A 20150-nucleotide genomic window follows, 5' to 3' on the forward strand; every position below is an offset into this window, starting at 1 on the left:
GTGGCTGGCGCCCCAGCCGGTTGAGCCATAGGCGCCGAGCCGGCATCGTCATTTCTCACAGCAACCTCAAAACTCTTGGGTTGAAGTGATCCTCCTGCCTCAGCCTCCTACGTAGCTGGGACTATAGGTACCCACCACAACACCCAGCTAGGTCTTCTATTTTTTTAAGTATCTACTTTAAAAGGGAGGAGTAGATACAGATACCTTAAAAAAAGTAGTAGTAGGGTCTTACTTTTGCTCAGTCTGATCTCAAACTCCTGAGCTCAGGTGAATCACTGCGCCCAGCTGTAGGCTTCATTTTTTGATGAGGTCTAATTACTGATGTTTGTGGTGAGCAAGTGAAACTTTGAAACACCAACCATATACGTGTCTTAAGGAATAGTAGAAAATGAAATTGAGTAGGTTTAGAGAGCAATATGAAATCTAGACAGGGAAGAGTAGAGTGGGTGAAGCTAAAGACTTTTGTACCACCTTCCTGAATGACAATACAAATCATATCAAAATCATATTGAAAGGACCAGATTTGCCACCAAGAAACCATGCACACCTGGAAATCTTAAGGCATTTTATTCTTTTCAGGCATATGCTCGGGTCACTCCCACCATCAAAGTGGTTGTAGAAGAGAGTGGCCTTGAAACAAAGGGCAAGAAAACTTTTACACACTTTCTCGCAGGGTATTATGGGTTGCAATAAAATGCCAAGGAAGATGGCTGAGGAAGAAGCAGTGTCCATTACTTATTGGTCATTGGGGAGGCCTGGGGTTTTGATAGGTTACCTGTCTTTCTGTAGTTGGGGTCTTTGCTAGAGTTAGTACCATGTGAACTTCTGATTGGTTATTGTTATCAGGGCTGTTCACCTGATTTACGGCCTGTGTCTGTTGTGGAGCTTCTTGCGGCCCCTGCCTCCCCCCCTTCCCTTTGCCTTTTCTTTTCCTCAGTTTTTTGTTCTTCCCTCTTATAACTATTAACTATTATTATTAATCTGAAAAGAAGAAAAGAAAAAATAATAATGAAGTCACGGCTGCCCCTTCATTATCACTTTTGTGCTGAGCCATCTTCATGTGTTCCCATTTGCCTCTGAATAGAGTTTAAATTTTTTTTTTTTTTTTTTTTTTTTGAGACAGAATTTTAAGCTGTCACCCTGGGGTCATCATAGCTCACAGCAACCTCCAACTCCTGGGCTTGAGAAATCCTCTTGCCCAGCTTTTCTCTTTTTAGTAGAGATAGGGTCTCGCTCTTGGTCAGGCTGGTCTCGAACTCCCAAGCTCAAGCAGTCCACCTGCCTCAGCCTTCCAGAGTGCTAGAATTACAGGCTTGAGACACTGTGCCTGTAATTCATATGACATCACATGCTTTTTAAAATTTTTTATTTTAAATTAACACACAGTTGTACAGGTTATGGAGTATAGTGTGATGTTTCTATATACTATGTGTAGTGATCAAGTTAGGGGAATTAGTATGTCTGTCACCTGAAGCTTTTATTATTATGATGATGATGATTATTTTAGTAGAGATGAGGGTCTTGATTTTGCTCAGGCTGGTTTTGAAATCATGAGCTCAAGCAGTCCCCCTGCCTCAGCCTCCCAGAGTGCTAGGATTATAGGCCTGAGCCACTGTGCCCAGTCCATTTATTATTTCTTTTTGGTGAGAGCATTCAAAGTCCTCTCTTCTATTTTGATATGTATAACATTATTGTTAACTTTAGACACCCAGCTGTGTGATGGAGTACTAGAATGTATTCCTCCTAAGTCTAACTTTACTCGTTGACCAATCTCTCTTCATCCTCCCTGCCTCTTAACCCTCCTAGCCACTATATTCTACTCTCCACTTACTTGAGACCAACTGTTTTAGATTCTACCTTATAGGCCAGGCGTGGTGCCTCACACCTATAATCATATCACTCTGGGATGCAGGGTGGGTAGATTGCTTTGCGCTCATGAGTTTGAGAGCTAAGCATGAGTGAGACCCAGTCTCTACTAAAAACGGGAAAACTAGCTGGGTGTTATGGTGGATGCATATGGTCTCAGCTACTGCAGAGGCTGAGGCGAGAAGATTGCTTGAACCCAAGAGTTTGAGGTTGCTGTGCGCTGTGATGATGTGGCGTTCTACCCAGGGCAACAGCGAGACTCTTGTCTAAAAAACAAAAAAGATTCTACTTACGAGTGAGATCATGTGGTATTTGTCTTCTGTACCTGGCTTATTTCACTTAATGTGTACCAGGCTTATGCACATTGCCATACATAGCAGGATTTCATTGGTTTTATGGCTGTGTAGTACTCCATTGTGTGAATATAACACACTCTACCCATTCATCCATTGATGGATCAACTTAAGTGTCTGTATCTTGACTTTTTTGCAGGGGGGTGGGGGAGCTAACTTTGTCACTCTGGGTAGAGTGTGGTGGTGTCATAGCTCACAGCAACCTCAGATTCCTGGACTCAAGTGATTCTTTTGCCTCAGCCTCCTTAGTAGCTGGGATTACAGGCTTTAGCCACTATCCCTGGCCCCGTATCTTGAGTATTATGTATAGTGCTATAATAAACATGAAAGTACAGATATGTTTTCACCGTACTGTCTTCACTTCTTTTGAATAAACGCCTCGTAATGGGATTGCTGGATCATATGGAGGTCCTGTTTGTACGTCATGCACTTTTGTAGTCCAGGCTGTTCGTGTTTTTCCAGCCTACGGTCACAGCATTCCGTGACATGAGTCTGATGCTTGTAACCAGGCATCTTGCTGTTCCTCTGCTGTACATGGCATTCGCTCACCTTTGTACCTTCACCTACATTCTTCATATGCAGTGCCCACCTCCTCTCTCCCATTTCTTTATTGTAAATCATCACCTTTATGAAACTTTTCTTCCTAATCACTTAAGCCAGAGATTCCCATTCCTGCTACCAGAATTCTGCTTTACATCTGTACTACCTACCCATGCTGTCTGACGTATTTATGCAATTACCCTGCTCTGTTTTCCTTCAGGACCCAGAAATGATTTATGCATTTTTAAATCTGTCCTTACACCTTACAGAGCAACTTACCTATAGGAGACACTTAAATGTTTGCCGAGTAGATAAATAAGTTTGGCTAATATTCATCAGTTTGCTATTACTTGGCCGTGACGCGCTGGTGGTGACATAATCCTGTTAGGGAATTGTAGTCGGTGGATGTCCCCATTGTTTCCTTTACCTCACTGCCTTTGTTTTATGGAAGAAAGCTTGTTCTGACTTCCGTAGTTGATCATATGGAAAGGGAGCTTGCCTCATTTGTTGGCTCTTCTCTTCTCTGTCCGTTTCCTTGTCAAAACACTCTTTGTCCAGCCTCCTCCCCTCCTCCAGCTATTAGAAGCCTTTGTCCATATTCCTGACCAAGATAGTGTGTGCTCAAACATTCTCTTTTGGCTTCTATGGCAGGATTTCTGACAAATCAAAAGTACGTATACCAAAGGACAGCCATACAGTTGGCATGGAGCTCACTCCATGGTAAATGGTCCCTTTTTTCTGTCAATGCTTTATTCTCAAAGTTTTTATACTCTAAAATATTTATTATTAGGTTAGCAATCCTTATAGCAATCATTGTATAAGGATCTATCAATATATTTTCTTTGAAGGGAGGAAATCTTAAGAGAAAACTAGAAAGAGTTGAGTATGCAGACAAAACACACATTTTCCCCTGTGAAATGGTAGAATGTTTAAGTCCACCTTTTTACTGTATTCTGCCACTGTACCAGAACTACCTTCACCAAGGTCTAGGAAATATTTGCCCAGATCCCAGATCTCTTATTTACGTGACCTTTTCACAGCATTTGGCATTGTTTGCCATTCTTTATTTGAACTACTTTCCCCCTTTATATTCCTTGATGTCACACGTGCATGTTTGTTCTCATATTCTTAGGCCCAACCCCAGGGGTTCTTCCGAGTTGCAGATAAACATTTTCCAACTGCTTGCCATGGCTCTGCTCTGTCCCACCTTTTAGCTAGTTGTCCAGGCCTTATACCTAGTCGGACATGACTCTTTCCTTCATCCTCCTATCCCCATTGTCCAGTATCTTGTTAATGCTAAATATTGTTGGACTCTCAATTTCTTTTTTTAACCCTCTTTTCTTTTTCTTCTTTCTTCTTCCTTTTCTTTTCTTTTTTTTCTTTTTTGAGACAGTTTCACTATGTCACCCTCGATAGAGTACCATGGTATTCACAGCTCACAGCAATCTCAACCTCTTGGGCGTAAGTGGTGCTCTTGCCTCAGCTTCCCAAGTAGCTGGGAGTACAGGTGCTCGCCATTCAAGCCCGCCAACCTCAGTGCATGTGGCCAGCGCTGTAACCACTGTGCTACAGGTGCCAGCCCTCTTCTTCCTTAAGAGGCAGGGTCTCTGTTGCCCTAGTTTGAGTGCAGTGGCACAATCATAGCTTGCAGCAGCCCTGAATTCCTGGGCTAAAGTGATCTTCCTGCCTCCCAAGTAGCTGGGACCATAGTCATCTGCCACCCCCTTGGCTAATTTTTTTTTTTTTTTTTTTTTAATGGGGAAGTACCTTGCTTTTGCTAAGGCTGGTCTTGAGCTTTTGGCTGCCAGCAATCCTCCTCTGCGTTGTCCTTCCCAAAGTACTAGGATTATAGGCGCGAATTCCCTGCCCAGCCTCAAGTCTCTTTTCTCAGTCTCCACTATCATCACCCAAATTTAAGATACCATCATTTCTCATCCATTTTCTGTAACCGCTTACTTCATAACCAATCTCCCAGTCTCTGGTCTTACTCTCTCCTGTCTATTGAGCATACACCAGAAAAAGTATTTTTGAAATGCAGATGTGATGTGCCTTTCTCCTGCTAAGAAGCCTTTAACTTTTTCTGCTTTAGCAAAGTGGACTTCCTTCTGTTCCTTAGAGGTCTCATCCTCTGTCACTGTTCTCTTTTCCCTGGGCATGAGTAGTCTTCTGTTTGGGCTTAGACACCAAATCATTAATCAGTCTCCCTCTAACTCTTTTCTCCTGCCTCGTCCATATATAATTTCTTCTCAGGAGGCCTTTGCTGGCTGTTAGAGTGTGTTCCATCTTCATACCTCTTACCGTACGTACCCTGTGATTCTTCTAACACTTCTTACACACAGTTGTAATTACTTAATGTCCATTTTGTTACCTGTTATATCCTCAGTGCCAAGCATAAATGTTCAATAAATACCTGTTGAAGATTTAGGATAGTGACGGGTAGTTTGTGATAATACAGTCACAACAGTATTATAAATTTTCCTTATGAAATTTCTTGGTTGTTTAAATTATTATTCAGTTTGCCAAGTTTAGTGTTCGTGGTCCTCTAGATTTTAAAAATGGTAATATATTTTAAAGCCACATTCTTTAAGAAGATTTGAAAATGCAATTAAAAAAATTAAATTTGTACAAAATATTTTGTATACTTTAAATATATGCAGTTTATTATATAAATTGTACCTCAGAGCTGTTTAAAAATTAAGTGATAAGAAAAAAAGGACAGGGTGATTACTGTAGTAAGAAACTTTTCAAAAACTGGAATGTCAAGTATTAAAATGTCGAGAGTCACTTTGATGTGCTAACACGTCACACCTGTACTTTCTAAAATCTCGAATCACTTGGCGTTTTTATTTAAAAAATAGAGTCTTTTTCTGCCCTTTGGCATTAATGTAACACTAAATGTAAGAATATTGATGATGAGTAATGAATTTTTACTTTTGTCAAATTTTAACTTAGGTTCCTTCATTATAATTCTCTCAAGTGGCAAAATAAGATGTTGTGAAAGGAAAGATTTACAGAGTCAAATGCAAAGATGTTTTAATGGCTGTGTAGCATTGTATAACTGATTTAAATTCTGAGGGCTGCTTTACCTCATCTGTAGACGGCAAAGTCCACCTTACAGCTTCTTTTGAGGAATAACTGAAGCTGCGTGTGGAAGCGTCTGGCGCACAGGAGGGATTCAGTAAATGTTGTTGCTAATAAATCTCGCTCCAGAGGACCCGTCTAGAGAGTAAACTATCTCTTTACTATTTTTCCAACAGAAATGATCATTGTGCCATTTCCCTATCTTCCCTCCTTCTTCCTTTTATTTCATGAAGCTGTTGAAAATTAACTTTTGAGAGCTTGTTCCATGGGACTTATTTTCTATAAGGAGCCCGAGTTTGTGACGAGAATTGCTTTTCTTTGTATTCTTCTGTATTAATTTTTGTTGTTGTTTCAGTTTGTTGCTGCCAGTGAAATCGTGGGAAGGTCTCTCCTTGCAAAGGCAGCACAAGTCAGTGCAGGGACGGAGCTGTTGGCTCCTGCTTGCTGCTCACGTGAAGGGAATCGCTGCTGGATGGCCCTTTGGCTTCTCATCTCCTTTCCCCCTTTACTCTCGTTGAACCTTTAGCTCTGTTTCAGGAAATGCTAGGAAGGAACGGTAGACTTCCCTTCCCTGGACCCAGAGAGCTTAAACACCTAAATGGAAATTCAAAATGAAATCCTAGACAGAGACGAGGGCATTGCCTTTGCAGTCATTATAAATAATTTTCGTCTTTGCCTTTCAGATACTCATCCGTTTTATTGGAAGCAATCTATTATTTTTAGCAGACTGGAGTTGCTCAAGTAGAAGCCAAATGTTTTATCTATATTCTAGTAAATTTTGCTACCAACAAATGTGTAACTCTGGATGACTCACTATTTTTAAGTTAATGAAATCATAGATTGGTGGAAATCACTGACTGTGGTAGACCTTTCCTTCTCATTTCCTGTGAAGAGTGGAGATGGGAGACAGACAGCGTTCTGCTGCTGCACAAGTATGTTTTCTACAGCGGGGTTTGAGAGAATGTCTCAATTCCCTTTTCTTTGTCCTCTGTAATCACCCACATTCCTGAGCTATGTGGCGAGTGGTAAGATTTCTTAGTCTCAGACTGACAATATATATTATTAGAGCAAAAAGGGACTTGGAACGTAATCCAGTGTGAAATCCCTCTCATTTTTCCAGTCTGGAAATCTAGGTCCAGGGAGTCAAACTAATACATCTCAGTGAGATAGTAACACAGGGGGGGGAAAGAAAGAACCCTAAATTTTTACTGAAGTACCTTGTTTCTCCACAGAGACTAAATTTGATCATCAGTCAGTCACATGCTGCTGCCCTCTGTTCACTTGGGGCTTCAGGAGGAGGAGTAGCAGACTCCTCCCTGCACCCACCATCTTCCCGCGTACTTGCTTATGGTGTTCTGTTTGGGTCTTCAGCGTGCCCACCAGGTAGTGTCAGTTCAGAAACTGCTGTGGAACTTGGCAGGAGCTCTGCCCTAACTGCAACTAAAACAGCCAGGCAGAGGAGATTTAATTCACAAAAAGAAGTGCTACAGCTAAATCAAAATGTTTGAAATATTCTTATACCTCATTTTCTGGACTCTTTAAGAATGTCTGTTGGGTCTTTGGCATGAGATAGACTAAAAGTACTGGTTGGTTCTGTTGAAGAATTTGGGACCAGTTGTTATAGATGGAGGAGGTAGAGAGAAGGAGGTGATACAGTATTAATGTAAATAACTAGAATTATAGTGTTGACGACAAACACATTTTACTACAGTTTCCCAAAAACAAAGGGAAGGAGAAACACCACACACACCCCTCCTTTATATTTATAACTCCCAGCTGTGTTTTAGGTATGAAGTGATTGGTTGCTGTGTTTCAAAATTCTAACAGAATAACTGTTCAGTGGTTCCACATGTTTCTGATAAAAACTTGGAATTGTCACATCAGCTGCAAAAGCGCAAGACTGCAGTTCTGTCTTCTGTTAGGGAGTGCTGAGCAGAACCAGAAGGGAAAGCAGAACACTTTGTTCCCCCACCCAGGGCATTTGTTTTTCAAGAAGAAACAGAATACGAGAGGAGGAAGCCTAGGTTTTCGGCCTGTAGCACAAAGCCAGCAGACAGCCAGAAACAAGCAGGTTAAAAAAAAAAAAAGGTTGTAGGTCTCAAACAGTAATCTGGGCTGTTTAGGAAATTGTATTATTTTGAAACATTATTTCTTTCTAATTATATAAACTTTCTGAGGACAGAGAATTTATTTCTTCTGTTTGCTTCCACTGCAAGGCACAAAATATCTGTGAAGTTGATACAGAGTATCGACATTTAGTCACCAGTTAGGGTTGGGGTAGAATGGCTGTAATGGTGACTAAAGCATCAGTGATCCCTGGAGAGATAGATGCCTGGGAACCTTGAAAGCAGGAAACATTTGATTCTAATTAAAACAGAAGGGCGTGGCAGTGAGGAATAAACCATACTGAGGACAGAGGGGAGGCAGCTGTGTATGTGGATGGGGAGAAGGGAAGTCCTAAATTAGAGTTTGGTGAAAAGCGATATCAGAAAGATAATAAATTATCAGCTTTTCTATATACTGAAGCCTAAAGGATCTTTCCATTGCTGCCCTAGACCACATTGTTTGAAAATATTTATAAATCCCTGGCCAGGTTCCCATACTTTTGGTCAGCCTGAAAAAGAATTTTATTTATAACTTTAAAATCTGTCTAATCATCCTGTTTCTAGCATCATCTCTAATGAAAAGTAATATCTGTGTCACTGTATGGGACAGTCACATGATGCTGTCAAGGCTCGCTGGGGCTTGGGGAGGGGTGAGCTTGACAGGATCAGCAGTGAGGATTGGGGTAGAGGCTGTGAGCTGGTCACACGGAGCTGTGGCGTGCTGACACACAGATGGGAAATGCCTGCGTAGCGGGATTTGGTGTGTTCCTCTCCGCTCAGCTGGTTAGCACCTTGATGCCTGGCCTGAGGAAATGGTGGCCTGTCAGAACTCGTATGCCCCTTTCCAAGCTATTAAAACCTCACCTAAACATTGATAGAAACATTAAATAGGTATTAAATTTCTTTTCTTCCTTTCTGTTGTGTTATTCTAACCCATCTATCACACTCTCTGGGTCTAGCTAAGGACCACTCTGGCCAACTCAAGGGAAATATCACCAGGAAAGAGAATATCATTCTTGTTTCTTTCCTTTTTCTTTCTCCATTTCCATCTTGCTTTTTGCTTCCCTCAGTTCCTCCTCCTCTTCCCTCCCGAATCATTTATGATCTAAGAACAGGTTTGAAGCAAGAGAATGCATCCTCAAATAGGCCTGCCCCTGAGAAGGTTAGCTGGGCGGGGGCTGGGAGGGTCTGGCACAGTAAGAAAACTGGCAAATTCTCACTCCTGTAATCCCAGCACTATGGGAGGCCAAGGCGGTGGATTACCTGAGCTCAAAGGTTCGGACCAGGCTGAGCAAGAGCAAGACCCCCTCTCTAAAAGCTGGGTGTTGTGGCAGGCGCCTATAGTCTCAGCTACTTGGAAAGCTGAGGCAAGAGGATTGCTTGAGCCCAAGAGTATGAGGTTGCTATGAGCTATGACACCACAGTACTCTACTGAGAGTCACAAAGTCAGACTCTGTCTCAAAAAAAAAAAAAAAAACCCAAACCAAAAAACTGGCAAATGATTTAACAGAGCCACACACAGGGCCCAGCCAGTATCAGGGAAAACACTGAGAAAGTCTCAGCCCTCTGTCTGCTCTTTTTCTAATTTTCTTTAAACCCCTCTGTCCTTATCCCCTTGGTCTTGATGATTTTTTAACCTTTGTCAGACACTTTTGTAGCCACTTTTGGATCCAGGAGACATAACTCTGCACTATTTGGCTGACATTTTTCTCATATTAAATCACTGGTTTGCATTTGGCAGGGAGGTGCAGTGTATGCTTTGGGTGGTTTCAATTTTCTGTACTTGTGGAATAGATAAGTGTTGTACATGCCTGTGATGTTTAGAATGACACCCCCTTCCCTCATTAGCATATCACTCTGACATCAGAGGACTGAGTTGCATCTTGCAGTGTCTGACAGAGCCTTTTTCATGGGGTTAGTGGGAGGAGGAGGAAGCAGCGGGTTGGAAAAGGAAGCCTTGTTTTTCTCTCCTTCGTCTGTGGATGAATCATGTTCCCACCACTGCAGTTGGGTTTTCAAATCTCCAAGGCTGCGGCCGCTGAGCTAAAAGGGCAAGTAGTGACGTTCTTGAGAGAGAAGGAAAAATCGGGAGGAGACTGGGCCAGGGAAGGGCTGTGGGAGAGGGAGGGAGGCGAGCCGGAGGACTGTTCCACCCCCACCCTCCCAACTCTGCTGTCCTTAGATATTTTCAACTTAAATCAAAGCCAAGCACTACTGGCTGGTGAGCAGAGACAGACTCTATAGACTTTTGACTTTGAAAAGCATCTCTCAGCCTCTATTTTTTTTTTCCTTGAAGGAAAAATTTGGTTTTAACTTTTTTGTTTTAAGCAAGAACAGAATTTAATGAATTTTTTCATGTTAACTCTTTAAAAGCGTCATCTTCCCTTTTTCTTTCTTTTTCTTTTTCCCCCCGTTTTTTCCTTTTCTGGCAAAGTGCATACTGGATTTTTATTGCCAACTTTGGGTTTTTTCCCATTTGTCGACCATTATGCTTAGCCAGTTCATTCTTAATTTCTTTACTGGAGTTTTCACCAGAGATGGAAACGGTGTGTGCTTCTCTTTCAGTCAAGATCTACACAAATTGCAGCATCAGGAGGCATTTAGTGTTGGTATTATGAATTCTAACTTCATCGTTCCCGCGATCTGAAGTTGCCAGAAAGTCCTCCAGCAGTTCAAGGAATTTGATTCTGTTTGGTTTCTGTTGGATTCATTTTATTTTTTGTTTTGGACCCTTTGGGGTTTTACATAGAGCGGCGCCTGGAGTGCAGAGATCTCCAGCTCACCGTGAGGAATCTGGAACTCTGGGCTTGTGTGAGCAGTCTGGTCACAATTTAACAGTGGATATACTTCCTGTATATTGTCTTGTCTTTTCTGCACTGGGGCAAAATGTATGAACGGCACAAGAGGCGCTACAGCCTGTGTGACATCTCCAGGGTGGACAGGAGTGTGGACGTGGTGTTGCTGAAGGTAAGGGGGCACACCTCATGTGTTCTGTCTTCCTTCTTTGAATCCAGTAGCAATGTCCTTGGCCTTCCCATATTTGGAGAGAGGCTGAGAAGTCTGTGCAAACTATGGAGGGTGTTAGGCTGAAGGATGATTGTCAGGTTCACAGGAGGGTGTCTGAACAGAAACTGCGTGCTTGAGAATCAGCATCGAGCCGCGTACTGTTGAAATGTAATTTTGTTTGCTTTAAGATAGATTCCCCAACACAGGAGAACCTCATATTCTTGAAAATCACAGAGAGAAATTCACTTTCCTAGCTGCTCTTTCCTGGGGTGTCTGTCCTGCTGTCTCTGTCATCCCTGTGGGTCCCACCCCTGTCTTTCTAGGTCTTTTTCTCTATCAGTCTTTCTTCCTCTTACTCTGTCTTTTGTCTGAGTCTTGTTTTTCTGTTATCCTGCTGTGGTCTCCCTGTGAATTCTTTAGGGGAAAGGAAAACAATATTTCTTTCTCTTGGAAGGGTCTCCAGTCAGCCTATTTATTAAGGTGGCAAAACTGACTTGTTGGTTTGGTTTGTCTGACTACATTTCACATGTAGCTCCTGATTCTGTTAGTAGCTGTGTTTGTTTTCTCAGCATTAGTGATGCTGGATGTCTAAGCAGAATGGGGGCGGAGAGTCCGGATAGCTAATTGCTCACAAAAGTCATCCTTGAATCTAAAATTAGTAAAGACTTCTCCAGCCAGTAAGATGGGCGTCTGGGAATGCTGGACGACTCAAGGAGCACCTTTGGGAAATTTAGCAATCTTCTGGTAAAGGCAGGGGAAACTGGAAGCAAACCAATTGTTTCACGGATAACAAAAGAACCTCAATATCTGAAGTTTTGAGGTTGTGAGGGGGGTGATTTTAGGCAAAGATGTATCACTCTGGTCAAGGAAATAGGCTATTTTTTTATTTATCCATTCACACGATGATTTTATTTATTTATTTATTTTGGAGACAGAGTTTCAGTATGTTGCCCTCAGTAGAGTGCTGTGGCATCACAGCTCACAGCAACCTCAAACTCTTGGGCTTAAGCGATTCTCTTGCCTCAGCCTCCCAAGTACAATGGGAGGCTATTTTTTTGTTGCAGTTGTTGTCATTTATTTAGCATTTGAACTCCTGGGCTGGGTTCAAACCCGCCAGCCTCCATGTATGTGGCCAGCACCCTACCCACTGAGATACCGACACCACCTCAATCCATTTTATTAGTTCAGACTCCCTAATTTCTTTCTTTGGTTAAGTAAGGCTAAGGTGGGGAATTAGGCAGCTAGACACAGAAGCTGATGAAATGCCTTGTTAGGTGACATCGAGTTGTGACTGTGCTGTTGTCCTTGTCCCTCCATGCTCTCTAGTGGGGGACGGTTTGATTTGCTGCACCTGGGTTGACAGCCGTTGGTAACTTGATGTTTTGAACTTGTTCCAAGGTATTATTCATTTTGGTTTCTCTGACATGTGATTTCCTTATCCTCATGTAATGTATTTAGGAGTCTAGCTTTAAAGATTTTCATTTGCATGATGTTTTTTGATTCTAAGGAGCAGGGAAGGGGTGAGGACAGAGAAAGAAAATCTCTGTCTGAATATCACAAGAAATATCGTACATTTAAAATAATGCTGAAATATGTGGTATTGTACACTAGCTGGGCCTGAGACCCTTCATAAGAAAGTAGAGCTAAATGAACACAGCGTTCCTGGCCAGTCTTGCGTTCCTGGGTAGTCTTAATGACTTCCTATATGCTGCTGCTTTTGAGACTGACTTGTCAGGCAGTGACTTTGTACCCTTTTTCCAAATGAAGAATAGTAAGGTTTGCATAGTAGGAAGTGTGAAGCACTTAAGTGACAAAGATATGTGTGTGTGTTGGGGGGGGGGGGGCTTTTTTCCCCAAGGTCACAGCTGTCAATAATAAAGATGTTAGTATTCTTTTACTTGTACCATACTGCCTGATAAGGAAAGATTCAAAGTAGGTAAAACTTCACGTCTTGGATAATAGTCATATGTTACAAATAGATAAACATTAAGGGTCCTGCTTTTGGTGTGAAATGAGATAGGGATGTTTGGTGTTAGTTTTTTGCTTTGGAGATAGAGAAGGCAGTTAACAGTGAAAATATATGGAGAAACCTTAAGGACCTGTTCCATGCCAGACATAATGCTAAGTTCAAGAGGTATAATTGTGCTGTCACTGCTTAAAAACAGACAATAAGTTACAGACTGTTACAGCTACTGTAGCAGCATTGAGTATGACACGTGCTATATAGAATAATGGGCAGACTTACTTCAGGTAGAGTGGTCTTAAGACACAGAATCTTTTGGAGGTACAGGCACTTAACAAGCTATTGCCAGAGGATAAAAAGACACCAGCTGTAACAAGGGAAAATGTTCTAGGAGGAATGAACAGGAAATACAGAGGCCCTGAGGAAGGAAAGAACCTGCAGGGCCCTTGTGACCTGCAGGATGGGGAGCACCCAGAGGAATATTGGGAGAAAGATGGAGCCAGAGCTGGGACCTGGAGAGGCAGGGCCTTGGCATCCCTGGCTGAGAATACCTTCTCAGTTTGTTTGTCAGAGATCATTCTTGGAGCATGGGTGTCAGGCTGCCATTGTGATAGTCCAGGCTTTGTGGTCTGGTGTGGAAAGACGTGAGTGATCTGAGACATGGGCATTTTATGTTTACATTCCTACTCTGTCTCTTTTTACATATGGGAAAACAGATTTGATTAGATAGTAATTTTCCCCATGTCTCCCCCTGCATATGTAATTGATAATAGATGCAGCTCCAAGCTGGACTGTCTTCAGAGTCCATGTTTTTTCTTGCTGTCCTAGGCCTCCTTTTTGAGTTGACCAGTTCTTTCTATACATGAGTATGTATATTAACTTTTATTTATATGTACATATGTGTTCTTCCTTTTCTTTCTTTCTGTTTTTTGTATTATACATAAACTTTTCATATTGGAAGAAGTCTTAGAAGTTATCTTGGCCACTTCTTTCACAGTACAGGAATTCCTTCTTTAACATTTCAGATAGGTACTTGATGATACATAAGTTGATTTTGTCACACAATTTTTAGCATATTTTTCCCAAAATTGTTTTGGTTCCTTTTTCTTTTTTAAAGCATTCACAAGTGTTCTCCATTTATTTCAATAAAGTTATTTTGAATTTCCATATTATCTGTGTTGTTAAAGAAAGTTGATGTGTGTACCCAGTAAATTCTCCAGTGATTATGTACATGTCCACTTTTTATCTATGGAAGTCTGCCTTTTTATAGTAAGGAATTTGTCATTTTTCATCTGTTCATTAATGTATCTAAGCATTTAAGGTAATTTCTTTAATATTAAAAGCTCAGTAAATATTAAATGAATTAATTTTTGTAAGTTTGGGTTCATAAGCATATTATAAAATTATGTTAATGTACTGGTACGTTTGATATAAGACCACAGAGAGGAAATACGGCAGTAATTATCAAGTTTAGACGCTGGGCCTGTCTTGGCATGCCATATTTACAGCTTCAGTCTCTCCTGTTGGTATCCTGATAATTCACCATAGATTAGCTTCAACATTCTCACTTTAACTCCCCACACTTTCTTTGGCTTATTCTACATTCTGATCTTCCTTTGTCAGTTCTGCATAGTTTGGTTTTGTGGTAATTCTTTTGCATCAAGACCTTCCTGTAAGATTTCCCTAAGACTAGACACATTGGCCTCATCTTCAGATCAGCTCTTATGTCCCATCATCAGTTCCTAACATCCCCAAAGTCTTATTTATTTTCTGATTTTTTAAAAATAATCTTAAGTTGACAGTATTCCTTGGTCACTCACTCCTCTGTCCCCTAGCCTGATTACACATTTCTTTTCCTCTGTATATGACATTCCCTTGGCTCCCTCCTATTACATACATGGCTTCTGGCTCTTACAATAGTAAGTGGTTGGTAACTATGAATCATATGCTAAAAACGGGATATGGAAGAATTGTAATTGTTGGCAGAGCCCTTTAGTAGCAACATGTCCATTTTTTTCTCACCATCCTTCAATAAGCTAATACTGACTTCACAAGTTGGTGACTGAGAGCTTTCACCTCTGTCTGGTAGCCTGCTCGTTCATGAACATTCCAGAGGAAAGCAAGTCTGAGAAACTCACTGTACAACTAGCGTACCAAAAGGAAGGACTCAGAACCTCAGGTTAATTGCAGGTTTACACTGATTTTAACCAGGGCCATTTTTACTGATTTTTGCATTAGTTACTTTGGAGTACCCGGAAAAATACTGTCTGCTAATAACATTGTGGTTCTTCGTGTTACTAATAATTATATTATAGAGAGTATATTTTGTAGCCGTAATTCAGAATGTCAGCTGAATGATGAAATGATTTGTAGCAGTGTTTCATGTACAGTGGGCCACAGTATTTACAAAGGAGGACAATCCCTTCCCCATACAGATTTGGGCAGGGCGTGTGATCTTGTTAGCTAAAGCTCCAGGGGAGTAGTTTGTCTCTAACTGTAGTGTCATTTTCCAGAAATATATTCTTAAAAGATTCACTTTAAGACACTTTCACATTGCCAAAACCAAAAGGTATAAGGAGGCTAAAGATTGAAGACAACCACACGTACCTACTCAGACACAGTCTGATTCCCTGAAAGACTTTGACTCAAGTGTTGGCCTCCATGTCCGGATGATGTTTTTGCTTCCTTTTGTTCGGCCTTGTAACTCAGCCTGGATCTCCTGAGACAGTTGCGGAGGAAGTAAATATGGGCAGTGACTGGGAAGGCTGGGTGTAACCATGAGTTTTATTATTAGGATGTGCAGATATAAACAGTAGCAGAAACACTGCCGGAAACAAAAAGCAATTTCTCCTCCACTGAAAATATGTGCAGCTCTATTTTCAGACTGATGGAAACACATGGTGGGTGTGGTTTAGGTAGCAAGAGATCTGTGGGCTTCATGGTAGGAACAAAAACTTTACCCAGAGAGGTCTGGTTATTTCTGAGGCAGCTTCCCTTACCTCTGCTCTGTGTGCACTGTGAGTCACTACAGGTTTGGATGTTGGGTAACTTTGGTGTCTAGGAGCTGATGGTCATGGAATTTGACCAGTGGACAAAGGAAAACCAGTGACTGTGTTTTTTTAGCTAAAGTATTATCAGTTTGATCAGAGTCAAAAAATACATTTTGATGATTTATGTCTCCAAAAGATGTAGATATTTAATGGCAAAATCTGTTCTCCACATTTCTGGCTACTTGCTAAATAAAATTCTCATTCATTTTGAACTGTTCCTGCTACCCATTCAGTAGATTGCCAATCCTGTATTTTATTCATATCACAAGATTCCACAAGGTCAAAAGTTAGATGGACTCATAATCATCTTTATTGTTCTCTTAAAACTTGAATTATTAGCAGTTCCAACACTGATGATTCTTCTTATTTTGTTTCCTAATTCTACTGATGGTCAGAAGCCTAGTTTTAGAACTAAGAAGAGTGTTGATAGGACAAGGAGGCAGTTTATCTGCTAGTATGAAAAATCTCAGTCTTAGAAATTACATTTCAGAAAGGAAATGAATATGAAAACAGGCATTCCACTAATCAGAAATATTGGGTCGTTTTTGATTTCCTATAATAAAAGTTCTAGACATGTTGCTGAAGGCCTGACATGGTGTCTGGCCTTTAAGAAGGACTCTGAAAATACTTCAAATTGAGCCACATAGTATGGCCTTAAATTACCTTGGTTGTGTAAATGAGAAAGAAAACTGTGGAGTTGTTGATGCATAGAAGCAAGGCTGGGGCAAATTTATCTGCCACATTGATGATTCTGAAATAGGGCAGAAAAAGGGGGATAGTTTCATTATCCAATTTGTATCTCTTAAGCAGCTTGCTTATATACAGTAAACACAATATTCTTCATACATGAGTATGATAAGCTTGGTGTTACTGTTACACAGGATGTGGTTGAAAATGCTGATACATGTTTAGACATTCTTTCCACAGGAGAGTTTGTCCTCTGGTTAATGGCACCCACCATGATTGGTAGCATCTGGCCCAGATTACTTGGCCCAGATTACTTGGCTCTGACTCTGTGGGTTCTCTACTTTTCTCTAAACAAGCTTGCATATCTCTAACTGCTGCACACTCATTTTTTTAAGTTGTGATAAAATATACATAAGTCTTAACTATTTGGGGGTATACAGTTCAGTGGTGTTAAGTACATTCAGTTGTTGTGTAATCATCACTGCCAGCTCTCTCTCCAGAACTCCTGTCTTCCCCAAGTTGAAACTGTGTACCCATGAAACACCCACTCCCCATTCTTCCCCTCTCCTGGTCCCTGGCAATCCCCATTCTACCTTCTGTCTCCATGAATGTGACTGTTCAGGTACCTCATACAAGTGGAGTCGTATAGTGTTTGTCTCTTTGGGACTGAATCTCAGTTTGTTTCCTCCTCTCTTATGGCAACATGCCTTCCCAAAAGGCTGTAAAATGGTCAAATCTATGTGACAGTACTTTGTAAACTTTAAAGTGTAAGTCTACAAATATGAGGGTTTTTTTTAATTACTTTTTTTGAGACAGAGTCTTACTATGGCGTCACAGTTTACAACAACCTCAAATTCTTGGGCGTAAGCAATTCTCTTGCCTCAGCCTCCCAAGTAGCTGGGACTACAGGCACCTGCCATAATGCCCGGCTAGTTTTATTTTGTTGTTGTTGTTGTTGTTGTTGTTATTGTTGTTTAGCAAGTCCAGGCCTGGTTTGAACCCACCAGCCCCAGTGTATGTGGCTAGTGCCCTAAAACACTGTACAGGTGCCGAGCCGAGTTGTTTTATTCTTAATTCTGCTTTTACCGCCTCTTTCCAAAGTCTCCAGAAACCTCACAGTTGCCAGATTCAGTAACTTCTTTTTATCTGTTTTGATTTGCAGCAGTTGGTAGTGTGGACGTGCCATCCTCTTTTAGCCCTCTGCTTCCTTAATTTGTGTGAAACTCCAATCTCCTGGGGTTCTCTGGCTTACCTAGACTGGTGTGTGCAATCTCTTGACTTGCTGATTCTGTTTCTCTCTTTATATATAATATATGTACATATATAATTATTTATATCTGCAATTTTTTCCTATAGAGGGGAAAGTTGTTGAACTACATGCACTTGCAGTGTTCCATTTACTGTCATTCCCACCTCAACTGATAATAGCACACGTTGTCCCAATCAACCCGTGTGTGAGTGCCTCTTGTGCAGGGCGCTGTGGTAGGCTTATTGACCTAATGTTTTTACGTCTCTCCCACATAAACTCAGCTCTTTAAGGATGGGTTCTTTCACTGGAGTACTTCTGCTTTTAACATTTGATACAATCTTTGTTTACATAGAAGGTACTTACCACATTTTTTTTTTTAATAAAAGAAGAAAGGAAACAAGTCTGAGTGTGATGAGCACTGTGTCTTCATACAGTCTTCCTTTGCTAGAAAGTATAACAGTTGCTTTAAAAATATTTTCCTTCTTTTCTTTTTTTTTGAGACAGAGTCTCACTCTGTCACCCTAGGTAGAGTGCTGCGGTATCATGGCTCACAGCAACCTCAAATTCTTGGGTTCAAGCAATTCTTGTTCCTCAGGCTCCTGAGTAGCTGGGACTGCCACAGTGCCTGGCTAGTTTCTCTATTTTTAATAAAGACAAGGGTCTTACTTTTGCTCAGGCTGTTCTCAAACTCCTTAGCCCAGATGATCCACCCACCTCAGCCTCCCAGTATGCTAGGATTATAGGTATGAGTCATTGTGCCTGACAGTATTTTCCATTTTAAATGAAATATATATTCAGGATGAGGTCCCATATCACACCTACTATGTTGGCAACAATCAAAAAGACAAAATCTAGTGTTGACAAGAATGTGGAGAAATTACTAAATGGTGCACCTACTTTGGAAAACATTCAAACAGTTCTTGAAATGTTGAACATGGAATTATCATATACAAACCCAAAACATACATCCACATAAAAACTTGTATACAAATGTTTATAGCAGCATCATTCATAACGGCATCATTCAAAGCGAAAACCACCCACATACCCATCAATGAAGAGATAAGGAAATGTAGGCATATCCAAACAGTGGAATATTATTTGACAGTAAAAGAGGTGAAGTACTGTATTTGCTACAACATGGGTGAAGCTTAAAAACATTTTGCTAAGTGAAAGAACCCAGTCACAAATGACCAAATGATGCCTGATTTCATTTATATGAAATGTCCAGAGTAGGCAAGAGGGCTGTGCCTGGGGACAGCAGGTAGTTTAGTGGTTGTCTAGGACTAGGGGGTAGTGGATGGGGATAGGGAATGATGACTAATGGATGGATTTTTTTTTTTTGTCAAGATGAAAATGTTCTAAAACCAGACGGTGGTAGTTACACAACTCTGAACATACTGGTACCACTGAATTACACATTTAAATGGATGAGTTTTATAGTATATGGATTTTATCTTAAGACATTAAAATGTAAAATAATACACAAGCATTCTCTCTCTACATGCAGTATAGCAGTCTGGATCAGATCCTGGAACAGAAAAAGAACTTAAGGGGAAAAACAAGTGAAATCCAAAGTAAAGTTTGGAGTTGAGTTAATAGTAATGTACACGTGTTGGTGTCTTAGTATTGACAGATGTGCCATGGTTACATAAGATGTTAACCCTGAAAAAACTGGGTGAGGGACAGAGAGGGGGGTACCTGAGAACTTTCTGCGCTGCCTTTGAAACCTGAAGTTGCAAAGTATCTGAAGTTACTACAGTGCTCTGTATTATTTTCTGTCAAGTTGTTCTTACAAAATAAAGTTTATCAAAATACTTTCTAAAAATACATCTGGGGAATTACAGAAAAGTTGGAAAGAAATATTAGTTGTCTCTTTTTGATCATTTAAGCATAACCACTCACTTAAAATATAGTGAGATAGCCAGGACACCTGTAATCCCAGCACTTGAGAGGCCGAGGTGTATGGATTGCCTGAGCTCATGGATTCAAGACTAGCCTGAGCCAGAGGGAGACCTCATCTCAAAAAATAGCCAGGCTTTGTGGTGGGCACCTGTAGTCCTAGCTACTTGGGAGGCTGAGGCAAGAGAATTATTTGAGCCCAATTTGAGGTTGCTGTGAGCTGTGACACCGTGGCACTCTATCCAGGGCAACAAAGTGAGCTCAAAAAAAAAAAAAATTCAGTAAGATAAGGGTTTTTCTCCAGAGTATAATCATATCAAGAGATATTTGCTGCCACTGTGCCTAAAA

At 40.9% G+C, this 20150-nt stretch overlaps 1 protein-coding gene across 9 annotated transcripts in view; it reads left to right on the top strand.

The window, feature by feature from the left end:
* AKAP13 (A-kinase anchoring protein 13) overlaps positions 1-20150 on the top strand; it is a 298016-nt gene that overhangs the window by 178389 nt on the left and 99477 nt on the right. For 2 of the 9 annotated variants that reach the window (XM_023512616.1, XM_023512617.1), the window contains exon 1: positions 10382-10912. The exons of the other annotated variants lie outside the window; for them this stretch is intronic. In XM_023512616.1, coding sequence (XP_023368384.1) covers positions 10832-10912 — 81 coding nt within the window. In that variant the 5' untranslated portion in view covers positions 10382-10831. Of the gene's footprint in view, positions 1-10381; positions 10913-20150 lie in introns of those variants that run through there. 9 annotated transcript variants of the gene reach the window in all.

Source organism: Otolemur garnettii, unplaced genomic scaffold (assembly GCF_000181295.1).
Source record: "Otolemur garnettii isolate 467f Iridium unplaced genomic scaffold, OtoGar3 scaffold00029, whole genome shotgun sequence".
NCBI lineage: Eukaryota > Metazoa > Chordata > Mammalia > Primates > Galagidae > Otolemur > Otolemur garnettii.